The 11,395-nt window shown below is 58.8% G+C and overlaps 1 protein-coding gene across 1 annotated transcript in view; it reads left to right on the forward strand.

The window, feature by feature from the left end:
- The window catches only part of HPCAL1 (hippocalcin like 1), a 112,162-nt gene extending 101,397 nt beyond the window's left edge, over positions 1–10,765 (forward strand). Inside the window, exons 3-5 of the mRNA XM_038560767.1 lie at positions 3,275–3,670; positions 6,151–6,256; positions 9,882–10,765. Coding sequence (XP_038416695.1) covers positions 3,293–3,670; positions 6,151–6,256; positions 9,882–9,979 — 582 coding nt within the window. The 5' untranslated portion in view covers positions 3,275–3,292 and the 3' untranslated portion in view covers positions 9,980–10,765. The remainder of the gene's footprint in view (positions 1–3,274; positions 3,671–6,150; positions 6,257–9,881) is intronic.
- The last annotated feature ends 630 nt before the right edge of the window (positions 10,766–11,395 follow it).

An 11,395-nucleotide genomic window follows, 5' to 3' on the forward strand; every position in this document is an offset into this window, starting at 1 on the left:
GATCCAAGGTGGCCTGTTGGCGAGCACGCTGGCCTCCCCTGGACCGGCCTCCCCATGGGCCAGACAGACCTGGGCGGGGTGCTGGCCTGGCCTCCAGAGCCCCCGGGGCTGTTTCTTCTTCGCTGCTGAGGATGAACTGATCTATGTGGCATGTCTGACAAGAGGCCGAAGTGTCCCCCAGTCCACAGACCTTCTGGCTGTCCCTGCTGCTGGCGGGTCACATCGGGGCCTTGGGAACCTCCTCGGAGCCTGGCCGCCTGGCCCTGTCGTGACAAAGTAACGCAGCCCTGGCAGCTTCCAAAACAGGAATTGGTTTTTTCACTATTCCAAAGGCCAGAAATCTGAGATCAAGGTGTCGGCAGGTCTGGTTCCTTCGGAGGCCTCTCCTTGGCTCGCAGACGGCCGTCGTCTTGCTGTGACTTCACGGGGCCCTTCCCTCTGTGTCTGTGTCCCAGGCCACCAGTCAGGTTGGATGAGGACCCACCCCCATGACTTCGTTTTACCTCAGTTACCTCTTAAAGGCCCCTTCTCCACATCCAGCCACATTCCGAGGTGAATTTGGGGGGCCCGGTTCAGTGCAGAGCAGAGGAGAGGCAGCCCGCCCTGCTCACGCCGGTCCCCTCTGGCCGTGTGCCAGCAGCAGATGCGCCCCCTTGGAGGACACGGGGCCACACGCTGCTGTGCGCCTGGCTCTGGCGCCCTCGAAGCCTTGGATAGGAGGTCCAACGGGAGGCCTCAGGCCAGCTGTTCGTGTGCCCCCCGCCCCCCTAGATGCTGACTAGCACCCATCCACAGTTTTCGGGAGCAGTGTGGAAAATATGCAGCTTTGAGAACAACTGAACTGATTAAAGGATTGGAAGCACAGGCAACACTGGCCTGGAAGCGTGCGATGTTTTCAGGGTGTCCCAGGTCACATCCGGGAGCCCCGGGGCGGGTGCTGCTCGGGGCTCTGCAGACCATCACCCACCTGATTGCTCTGCAGACACAGAGACGTGGGGCTGCCCGCAAGAAGCCGCACAGCAAGTCGCCCCGTGTAGGGGGGTCTCAGGCCCTAGTTTGACAGTCCGGACTGTTGTTCAAAAGTCCTAGGTGGCAGGACCCAGAGGAGGCCGGGAGGCTGTTGAAACAGAAGCGACAGGAGCAGGGGTGCAATTAGCAGGTTGATAAAGGGATCGTGGACTCTGAGGTTCCCCTGCTGTGTAGACGTGTGTGCGTGAGAACATGCCCCTGAGAGGCTGGCGTGGGCACAGGTGTCTCAGTGATGGGCCCAGCCTCCAGGAGCGGGTCTCGGGGTCTCGCCCAAAGCTGCCTGAATCTGGGTGGCACCTTGGAGTGTGGGTAGAGAGCCTGTGGATGGACAGATGGACGGGCAGAGGAGGATGGCACCTGGCCTCAAGCCCCAGCAGCACCCAGCTGGCTTCCTCCGGTGCCCTCGGCTCCGGTCCTCGGGGTTCGGCGGGCAAGGGGCTTCGGCTGTGGGCTGAGAGGCACCTGACCCAGCGAAGCCATGCACCTCCCTGCTGGCTGCTGTCGTACTTGGCTGCCCCGATGATGCCACAGACCTGGCGGCTTAAACGGCAGGAATGTTTTCCCTCGAAGCACCAGAGGCTGGAAGTGAGGAACGAAGGTGTGGGCAGGGTCCTTGAGGGCTGCGGGGAAGCATCTGTTCTAGCTCCTGAAGGCCCCTGGCCTTCCTTGGCTTGTACCTGGCTGTGTGTCTCTTCTCCCTGTCTCTTCGCATGTCTTCCTTCTGTGCGTGTCCAAATGTCCTCTTTCGATAAGGACACCCCAATAACCTCATCCTAATTTGATCATCTGCAGCCTCCATTTACAACTAATGTCCCGTTCACAGGTATTAGGGGTTAAACCTCAACATCTTTTTTTTTGTTTTTTTGGTTGTGGGGGCCACAGTTCAACCATAAGCTGACTGTGCCTGAGGAGACACACCTCCACACGGGGTCGTCCTGGACACCCTGCACTGCAGGGTCCTGGGACACATGGCCCTGTCCACCCAGAGGGGCTCTCTGGGCACAGAGCCATCCTGGAGTGCCGTCATCAGGTCCTCCATGGTGACACCTGGAAGGACCCGGGAGCTCATCTGGGTGGGCCCCTAAGAGCGATTGCAGAAAATGCAGGAGCTCCAACCTGGCCTAGAACTTTTCTTCCAATAGGACAGAGATCTTACCGCATCTTGGTGGTTTCAGCTCAGGTCATGATCTCAGGATCCTGAGATTGAGGCGACATTGAGTTTGGTGCTCAGTGGGGAGTCTGCTTGAGAGTCTCTCTCCCTAGCCCTCTGTCTCTCCCCCACCCCTGCTCGTGCACCCATGCGCTCACTCTCTCTCAAATAAATAAATAAAATCTTAAAAAAAGTAAAGCCATAAAGATAAGTACAAACAGGGGTATGTATTATAAAGTTAATAAAACCCAGGAGGGGCCAATGGAGGAAGCGCCAGGGACAATAGACGAACCGCATCTGTTCCCTTTCCTAATGGGGGTGCGGTGGGGGAGAGCTTATAAGTAACAGAAGCGGTTCAAAGTGGACACCTCTGGGACGGGGGCAGGAGACACTTTACATTTATTGTCTGTTCTATACACTTGAAAAATGATGACTGTCCTGTGTTACTGTCGGAGCCAGAACGTGAAATGAGGCGGTGAAGTGAGATCCGCGTTAGCGTCTAGAGGTGCTGCCTCTCCAGGGTCAGTCCTCTGTCCAGCGGTGTGGGAAGCTGCTGTGGGGGGGCAGGTTCTGCGCTCCCAGGGGCACCTGGCCTTCCACTGCCAACATGCGAGACATCCTGGGCTGCCTGGTGCTAATTCTAGAGCCACCCCTCGGCCCTGGGGAGTCTCTCCGAGGCAAAATAGGAGGCTCCTTAAACGGTTCTGGACACCTGTTCTGGACACCGGTTCTGGACACCGGTTCTAAAAACAGAATGTGGTGCCTAAGAAAGGATTGTTCAGAACCCAGGGCTCTGGGGGTGCCCTCAGCTCAGCAGGCGCTGTGCCCGGAGCTGATGAGGCTCAGGAGAGTGAGGATTGGATCCTCCAATCTTGTACAGCCCCAGATAAAGCCCTCATTCCACCGATTTTAAGTTGCCCCCCCCCCCCACATCTTGCCCCGGTGCCGCACGATGGGCCCCTCTTCCTGCAGGGCGGCCCGGGCGGGCTGAGATACCCCGCGCACGGCTGGGGGGCTCTGGGCCCGGGTGCGGGACACCCAGGGCCCACCGCTCGGCCCCCCGCTGACGCCCCCCCCCCCCCCGCCGTCCCGCAGGTGTAGCCGGCCGCCGCCATGGGCAAGCAGAACAGCAAGCTGCGGCCCGAGGTGCTGCAGGACCTGCGTGAGAACACGGAGTTCACGGACCACGAGCTGCAGGAGTGGTACAAGGGCTTCCTCAAGGACTGCCCCACCGGCCACCTGACCGTGGACGAGTTCAAGAAGATCTACGCCAACTTCTTCCCCTACGGCGACGCCTCCAAGTTCGCCGAGCACGTCTTCCGCACGTTCGACACCAACGGGGATGGCACCATCGACTTCCGGGAGTTCATCATCGCGCTGAGCGTCACGTCCCGGGGCAAGCTGGAGCAGAAGCTCAAGTGGGCCTTCAGCATGTACGACCTGGACGGCAACGGCTACATCAGCCGCAGCGAGATGCTGGAGATCGTGCAGGTAGGGCCCCGGGAGGGCTGGCGGCCTGGGGTCCCCCCACCCCGTCCCCTGGGTCCCCCCGCCCCCACCCTAGTCTTGAACCTTCACTGCCATATGGGCTCACTCCCCGCCCGGTGCCACCTGCTGCGCCTCATGCAGGTTTTTTTTTTTAAGATTTTATTTTTATTTATTTATTCATGAGAGACAGAGAGAGAGGCAGAGACACAGGCAGAGGGAGAAGCAGGCTCCATGCAGGGAGCCCGACGTGGGACTCGATCCCGGGTCTCTAGGATCAGGCCCCGGGCTGAAGGAGGTGCTGAACCACTGAGCCACTTGGGCCCAGGTTTTCTTATTTTTAAAGATTTTATTTACCTGTTAGAGAGCACCTGAGCAGGGCTGGGGAGAGGGAGAAGTACACACACCCCCGGCCCCAGCTGAGCAGAGAGCTTGATGTGGGGCTCCATCCCAGGACCCCGGGGTCATGACCTGAGCCAAAGGCAAATGCTTAACCAACTGAGCCACCCAGGGGTCCCCTCCCCATGTACCTTTGAAAGTGACCACCAGTCACCTGACCAGGAAGGTCCTTGCCATTGGAATGATAAGAGCCAGTGTTTCTGGATCAGGCCTGGCCTAAGGGCTTTGATCCGTCTTCTTCACACCCCTGGGGTGGGGGGCGGTCCCTCTCTGCATTTCACAAAGTCTGAGGCTCAGAGAGGTGCTGGAAAAAATTTTCAGCTAGAGCTGAAAATTATAACGGCAAGGTCCTTCGATACTTGCAGAAGGCACCTACTAGACCTTCTCGAATCCCCGTGTTTGAGAATGCAACACTCAGCTTGTCACGTCCCCAGGAACGTGCCCTTGTGAAGGAAGCCTGACACGCTAGCGCCCCAGAATAAGCTCTGACACTGGAGGAGCACCTCTTTGTGAGACCTTTTGTCCTCACCTTCACACCTGTCAGCAGCTCTGGTGGGTGAGGCTGTTCTTCGGAGAGAAACCAAGTTTTGTTCACTCCATCGGGTGCCTAGGCATGTGTTAGAGTGGAGGACCCCAGAGCTGCTGCCCTGGTGTCCCCCTTGCGCCCCCACTCCTGGAGTACATTCTCTACACGTAAGGGACTTAGCTCAGGGCTAAGTCTTGAGCAAAGAGCGTCAAACCCGTGAACTAAACCAGCCTCCGCTGGCCTGAACAGTGACCAACCCGTTGCCCTAATAGGTGGTTTTCATGCAGAATAAATCAACACAGGTTTGGGGAACTCTGCGGTTCAATGGTCACTTTGGTTCTTAGCTATAAGGGGATAGAAGTAAGAAATCTTTCTCCCTAGAACCCTAGCCTGCCCAGCAAACGGGCATGCCTGTCTGGCTGAGCAGACCGGCCTGGGCAAAACCGAACACACAAGTGGGATTGTTCAAAACAGCACGTACGGGGTGGGGCCAGGCACCATGCCTGTCCAAATAGAATCTGGCTGCTAGGCCCCGAAAGCCTGAGACCCTTCCGCTGGCCCCTTGCATGGCGCCTCAGCCTGCTGGCTGGGACACCCACCTCCTATACCTTTCTCAGCATGGACTGTGTTTTAAGTACTTGAGAAGCCCACCAAGACCTTGGAGGGGCTTGGTGCTGCCTCTGGCTCTGCACTTGGGCATGCTGCATGGCCCGGTCCCAGGGGGATGTCCTGTCCCAGGGAGATGCACCTGGGTGCCACCAGGCCCGGAGACGCATGCTGCCTGTGCTTGAGGTTCTCTAAACAGGTTTTCCATCCTTCTGGAGACACCTGGTCACCCTGCTGCCTGGCCTTTCTGGGGCTCGTGATGTGGTTCTCCCTATGGGTCTCAGGGGTGAAATCTTTCTTGTTTTAAACGGAGGTACAACTCTGTGTACACCTGGGTGGCTCAGTGGTCGAGTGTCTGCCTTCGGCCCAGGGCGTGATCCTGAGGTCCTGGGGTCGAGTCCCGTATCGGGCTCCCCGCAGGGAGCCTGCTTCTCCCTCTGCCTGTGTCTCTGCCTTTCTCTGTGTCTCTGAGGAATAAATTAAATAAAATCTTTAAAAGGAGGTATAACAGAGTAAAATGCTCACAGCTAAGTGTGGAGTGGGTCATGTGCATATACGCCTGTATGACCGCCACCCTCGTGAGTTACAGACGTTCCCAGCCCCTCCCCACCAAAGGCTCCCTCAGGAACCTTCCTCTGCACTATCCCCTCCCACCTCCCCGCCCCCCGCCCCAGACAGCCCCCAGTCTCAGGGCCATCACTGTGGTGGTGTTTTCCTTGCTCTCAAATTTCACATAAATGGGTCTGGCTTCCTTTGCCCAGCAGGCCATCTGTGATAGTCACCATGGAACATTCTAGAAATGTTCCTCTAGAAAGCTGAGGAAGGGTCCTGAAGGCCTCTCGCATCCCCATCTCTTCGTGCCTTGCTGTGGGCTGGGCAGAAGCTCACCCCTGCCCCATCGGCCCAGGAACATTCCAGAATCTTAGAGCACATGCTTCTGTGTGTCTCTTTGCAGGCTATATACAAAATGGTGTCCTCCGTGATGAAAATGCCCGAGGACGAGTCCACTCCGGAGAAACGAACGGACAAGATCTTCAGACAGATGGACACCAACAATGACGGTAAGGAGGGGCGGGGGCGGGCAGCCCGGGTGGCTCAGCGGTTTGGCGCCGCCTTCAGCCCAGGATGTGATCCTGGAGACCCAGGATCGAGTCCCGTGTCGGGCTCCCTGCATGGAGCCTGCTTCTCCCTCTGCCTGTGTCTCTGCCTCTCTTTCTCTCTGTGTCTCTCATGAATAAATAAATAAAATCTTAAAAAAAAAAAAATAAAGTTTAAAAAAAAAAAAAGGAGGAGCGGGGGCCGCTGAGAGCCGCAGTGTGTTGGGGACCCTTCCCTCCCCATCAGCACTTCCCAGGCCTCCCCCGGTCACCCTGGCCTTGCGCAGCCAGGGCAGCTGGACGGCGGGAAGAGCTGGGATTCAGGGTCAGGGAGGGAGACACGGGCCTGCATCCTGGCTCTGTCCTCAAGCCATGGTCTGTCCACCCTGAGCCGGAGTGTCCCCGCTTCTAAAACGGGGGAGACTGTCACATATATCAGATCATTATATGCTCATGAAAATGATTTCTGTGTATCCCAGCAAGCTTTCCTGAGTTAATTAACTACTACTAAATTGGCTACGTTCTCTGGAAGTGGAGAAGTTGTTAAGAAGTTGCTAAGAAAATTTAAAGAAAGATTGAGTAACATGGAATTCATACCCCTTATAGGAAGGAAACAGGTCACTTCTTGATCCTCTCTGTTAAAGAAAGGAGTTGAAAAGTTTTATTTTCAGTCTTTGGCTTGATATTTAGGGAGTGTTGTGTATATCATTGCATATATTGACTTTTTGTTCTTTGAAAGGGGCATCCCTGAAAACCAAAGGCTTTGTTGATCTAATAAATAACTTTCTGCAGGAAACTGACGCACCGTACGGGTGTGTCTCTGTCTCAGGGGAGGGAGGCAGGGGTCCCGGGGCACCTGGGCCCTGTTCAGGTCAGGGGGATGGTGAAGGATCAAAGGTCGGATGGTGGGACCCTTGCTGTCATCCTGAGACTGCAGGCTCCCCGCTGGCCCCCGGGGGCTCTGCTGGGACACAGTGGCCTTCAGCAGTTGTGCCAGGACCCCCGGGGCCGCGCTGCCGCAGGACCGGCAGGTGCGGGACAGGCCGCGGTGGCCGCTGCTGGCGCAGGGATCACATGCCCCCATTTCTCCCTCTGCCGTAGCGGGGAGCTTCCGTGGGACCTGGGTAAGGGCAGGTGGCCGCGACACGACACGGCGGGTCCGTGCCTCGTGGGGCTCTGTCAAGTGCAGTCCCGGAGACAGGTCTGATTTGCTTTCAAACAATAAAGAAGGGGGACATTTAGAGAAGAAAAGGAAATGCCCCCCGGCTGGTGCTGGAGATGCAAAGTAAGCTAATGCAGGAGGAAGTGCTCTGTAAACTCTCAAGTGCTTTCAGCAAACAGCTCAAGGACTGAGCCAGCCCGGGGATGGGTTCACTGTGTGACCACAGGCGACAGAAAGTACACTGGACGCGGCACATGGCTTTACAAACGTGCTCACGTGTAAAACAAGACAGCCTTGTGCCCGGCATCGCTCTTGGGCGGATTTAAAACCTGTCCCCCCCCCTCCAGGGTAGCAAGGCACGGGCCCGGGTGCCCACAGGCCTGCCCCGAGCCTTGGCTCTCCTGAGCCTTGCTTTGCTCCTCTGTGAAAGGGGGTGACAAAGCCAGGCTCATGCGGTTGTGAGGATGCAGTGAGGTGCTGCCCAGAAAGTGTGAGCCCAGGGCCCTGGGCACTGCTCTCCGGCCCCCCCTTCCCCGGCCCGCTCCCCCGCCTGAGACCGCCCGCCCGCCCCTCCGAGAGCCAGCTGGGCCTGCACCTTCCCAGCTCCTTGTGAACCTGAGTCTGACGTAGGGAGTCGGGGCACCTGTGTGGGCCCCAGTGTCCGTCTGTCCCGCAGCTTGGGGACGGAAGGGAGACTCAATGGAGAGACAAGGGTGAAGGCAGGGGTGCGGGTGGGGCCCTGTGCTTTGTCTCACCTTCCCTGCCTCCCCCAGGGGTCGGGGCACCTGGCAGGTGTTCTCCAGCACAACCCTCTCCTGTTCACACCCGTCCTGGCCGTACCCGTGAGCTGAGACCAGCGAGCGCCGGGAACACCCTGACAGCCGCCGAACAGCCCCAGACCGTGCTCAGGAACCCCCAGAGCCGTTCGGGGCCCCCCTCGGTCCCTCACCCGCCCCTGCTGTCTGCCAGGAGGCGGGGGCTGTGCTTTCAGGAGCTCCTCGCCCTGAGTGGTCAGAGGGTGGGGGAGTAAATGTCCCCACCAACCATAGGAAAGCAGCAAAGCCCAATAGCCCCCACTGCCCCCCAGCCGTGTAAGTAAGCAGAGGGTCCTGGAGAATTTCCCTGTTGAAGGGGGTGCTTCCCAGCCCATCCTTCAGCCTGGGTGTTGTTTCATCTCCCCTGGAGCCAGCCTGCCGGCCCCCTGCTGCTCGCCCCCCAACCTAGGAGGAGGGGGTGTACCTCTCGGGCAGTGGGCTGCTGGGAGGTCTCTGCCTGGGAGCCTGGATCCCCCTTCCAGATCCTGGATCCCTCACCTGGCTCCCTGGCAGTGGCTCGCTGAGTGCGTCCTCCGGGCCAGGTCGGGGCTGAAGATCCTGAGACGGGAGAGGGTGGTAGCTGGCCCCGGGGCGGCGTGGTGGGGGCCACGAGCTCCTTATTCCCTTTACTGCTGTCCTGTGGGATCCACGTCAGCACAGCTCACAGCCCCCAGAACAGAGCCAGCTTCAAGCCTAGGTCCTTCCCCGTGTATGTCCTGGGAAAGGGGCCACCGAGGGGGACACCCATGTGTCCCCAGCATCGGCTCCTCCGGAACGCGCTTCAGTTTTAAAACCCGCTTTCCTGATCTTGGTTCCAGCAGTCACGGGGTCGGTGGTGCAGGAAGGAGAGCAGGGAGGGAGCCCCAGCTGGACCCATAGCGCGCCAGCCTGCCCTAGTCCCTCACCCCAAAGGGCGATAGTACGCAGCACAGAGCGATCCTGCCAGCGAGCAGCCAGGGCCTGCTGCCTCCAGGGGAGACCAGGCGCTGGGCAGTGAGGGAGGGGGACCCCAGCTGTCCCCCCGTACCCGCCCTCCTTGAGCCATGGTCCCCTCAGCTGAATCAGTTATGGATGAGATACAGGCCTCTCATGTTCTTTCCGGGTAAGCCACGGCTTTCTTTTTCTTTTCAAGATTTTATTTATTTATTCATGAGAAACAGAGAGAGGCAAAGACACAGCAGAGGGAGAAGCAGGCTCCCTGCAGGGAGCCCAATGCAGGACTCGATCCCGGAACCCCGGGATCATGCCCTGAGCCGAAGGCAGACGCTCAACCTCTGAGCCCTCCAGGCTCCCCAAGCCACAGCTCTCTTGAGTAAAGCCTGGGGTGGCTTCTAACAGGATCGAAATTGTCCCACAAGCCACAGCCCCGGTCCAGCTAGGTGGGGTGTCCTTTAAGCCATCCAGTGCTTTGCTGTGAGCCGTGGGAGCCAAAAGGGATTTTCCAGAAACGCGTGCCAAGTGAGTGGAGGCTCACTGCCGTCCAGCTCCCGGAAGGTGCGAGACTTAGACCAGACGGGGCGCCCCCGCCATGGGAGCAGCGTCCCTGACCTCGGGAAGCGAGAAGACCCCCGAGCACCGGCTCACCCCATCTCTCCTCTCTCCCCTGCCACAGGCAAGCTGTCCCTGGAAGAGTTCATTAAAGGTGCCAAGAGCGACCCGTCCATCGTCCGGTTGTTGCAGTGCGACCCCAGCAGCGCCAGTCAGTTCTGAGGGGCCGGGCGTCCGGACAGTGGCGGAGAAACACAGGCTTGTCTCGCCGTTTCAGCTTTGCTTGCAGAAGTGGATGCCTCCTCCACCATTCCTGCTCTCCGGCCGGGCCCGGGTGACACGGCACCTGCCCTGGCCTGGTGGCTGCGCCTCCCTCCTCCCCACTCGGGCCTCCTCCTGCCCCCCTGCCCCCCCCAGGGCGCCCCCCGGGGATGTGTTTACACGCAGGGCTCACAGATCTGGCTCCTGGGGCACCTCTCCTCCCCGGGAGCCCAGACGCCGCTGGGGACACTGATGGGACTTCCTAAGATCGAGACAAGGCCAGCTATTCTGTTTTGTGATCTCGCAGGTGACCGTGGGAAAGGTGGGGACAAGGATGGAGCGAGAGCAGACGGGCAAGCCCTCCCCGTGCATGGCTCCACCTCGCTCGTCCGTTTCCTCTGACCAAAGCTGCTTGCACGTACATATACTGTGGCCTCCTTTCTTCTCATGTGTAAATTATGCCTCTGGTGAAGTGAGATGTGCCCGTGTAGGTCCCGTATTTCATGCCTCCGTTGCCCGTGAAAGCGTGGTTCCCTCGTGGCCTGTGATCGCCCCCGAGCCTGGTTATGTTGTGGTATTTATGCGCTCTCAATCTGCCCGTTTCCAAGGAAATGCATGCGTGCCCAGTGCCGTGGAGACCGTCCCGTCCACGTAGTGAGCGCAGGCATCTGTGTAGGGTCTGTCCTCCCTGTTGATTGGTCTGGCATTTCCCATATTAAAAATGATCAAATAAACGGAATTCTCTGAGTTTTGTGTTGGCCCGTGAGAGCCCCCGTTGCCGCCCGTGGTGCTCAGGACTCTGGGGTCAAGGTAGATGCAGCGGGTCAGGTTGCCGTTGGTAAACTCCGCTCCTCTCTCGTGTCCCTGTAGCTCTCCCTCTGTCTGTAAATCTCGGGCAGCCTGTTCTCCAGGATCCGCCCCATTCATGCCAAGAAATATTTGTGGAAATAACAGATGACCGTCCCTGGCAGGTTGGACAGTCAGGCTTCTGCGTGCCTCCCTCCCCAACTGTCCCACCCTGTGCCCATGTCATCAGCAAGGTCACAGGACAGCACATGCCCTCTGAGGACAGAGCGGGCACCAGGGGCTTCAGCGCGGGCCGGGAGGGAGACCTGGTGACTGGAAGGACACCTCTGGTCCCAGCAGCAGAAAACCTAGCAGGAGGTGCTTCCATCACAGGAATGTTTGATTCCTACGTCGAGAGGTCCAAAGGCAGCGCTCTGTAGGCTTGGCCAGTTCAGCAGCTGGCGAGAGCATCCCCGGGGCTCCCAGGTTCCCTCCACCTTCCCCACCGCCCTGCCTCCCCCCGCGCTGCCTCCCCCCGCCCCCCAGTCTCACATTTAGCTTTGGTCGTCACGCTTAGCTCCTGTGGGTCCC

The sequence above is a fragment of the Canis lupus genome, chromosome 17, assembly GCF_011100685.1.
Source record: "Canis lupus familiaris isolate Mischka breed German Shepherd chromosome 17, alternate assembly UU_Cfam_GSD_1.0, whole genome shotgun sequence".
NCBI classification, from domain to species: Eukaryota; Metazoa; Chordata; class Mammalia; order Carnivora; family Canidae; genus Canis; species Canis lupus.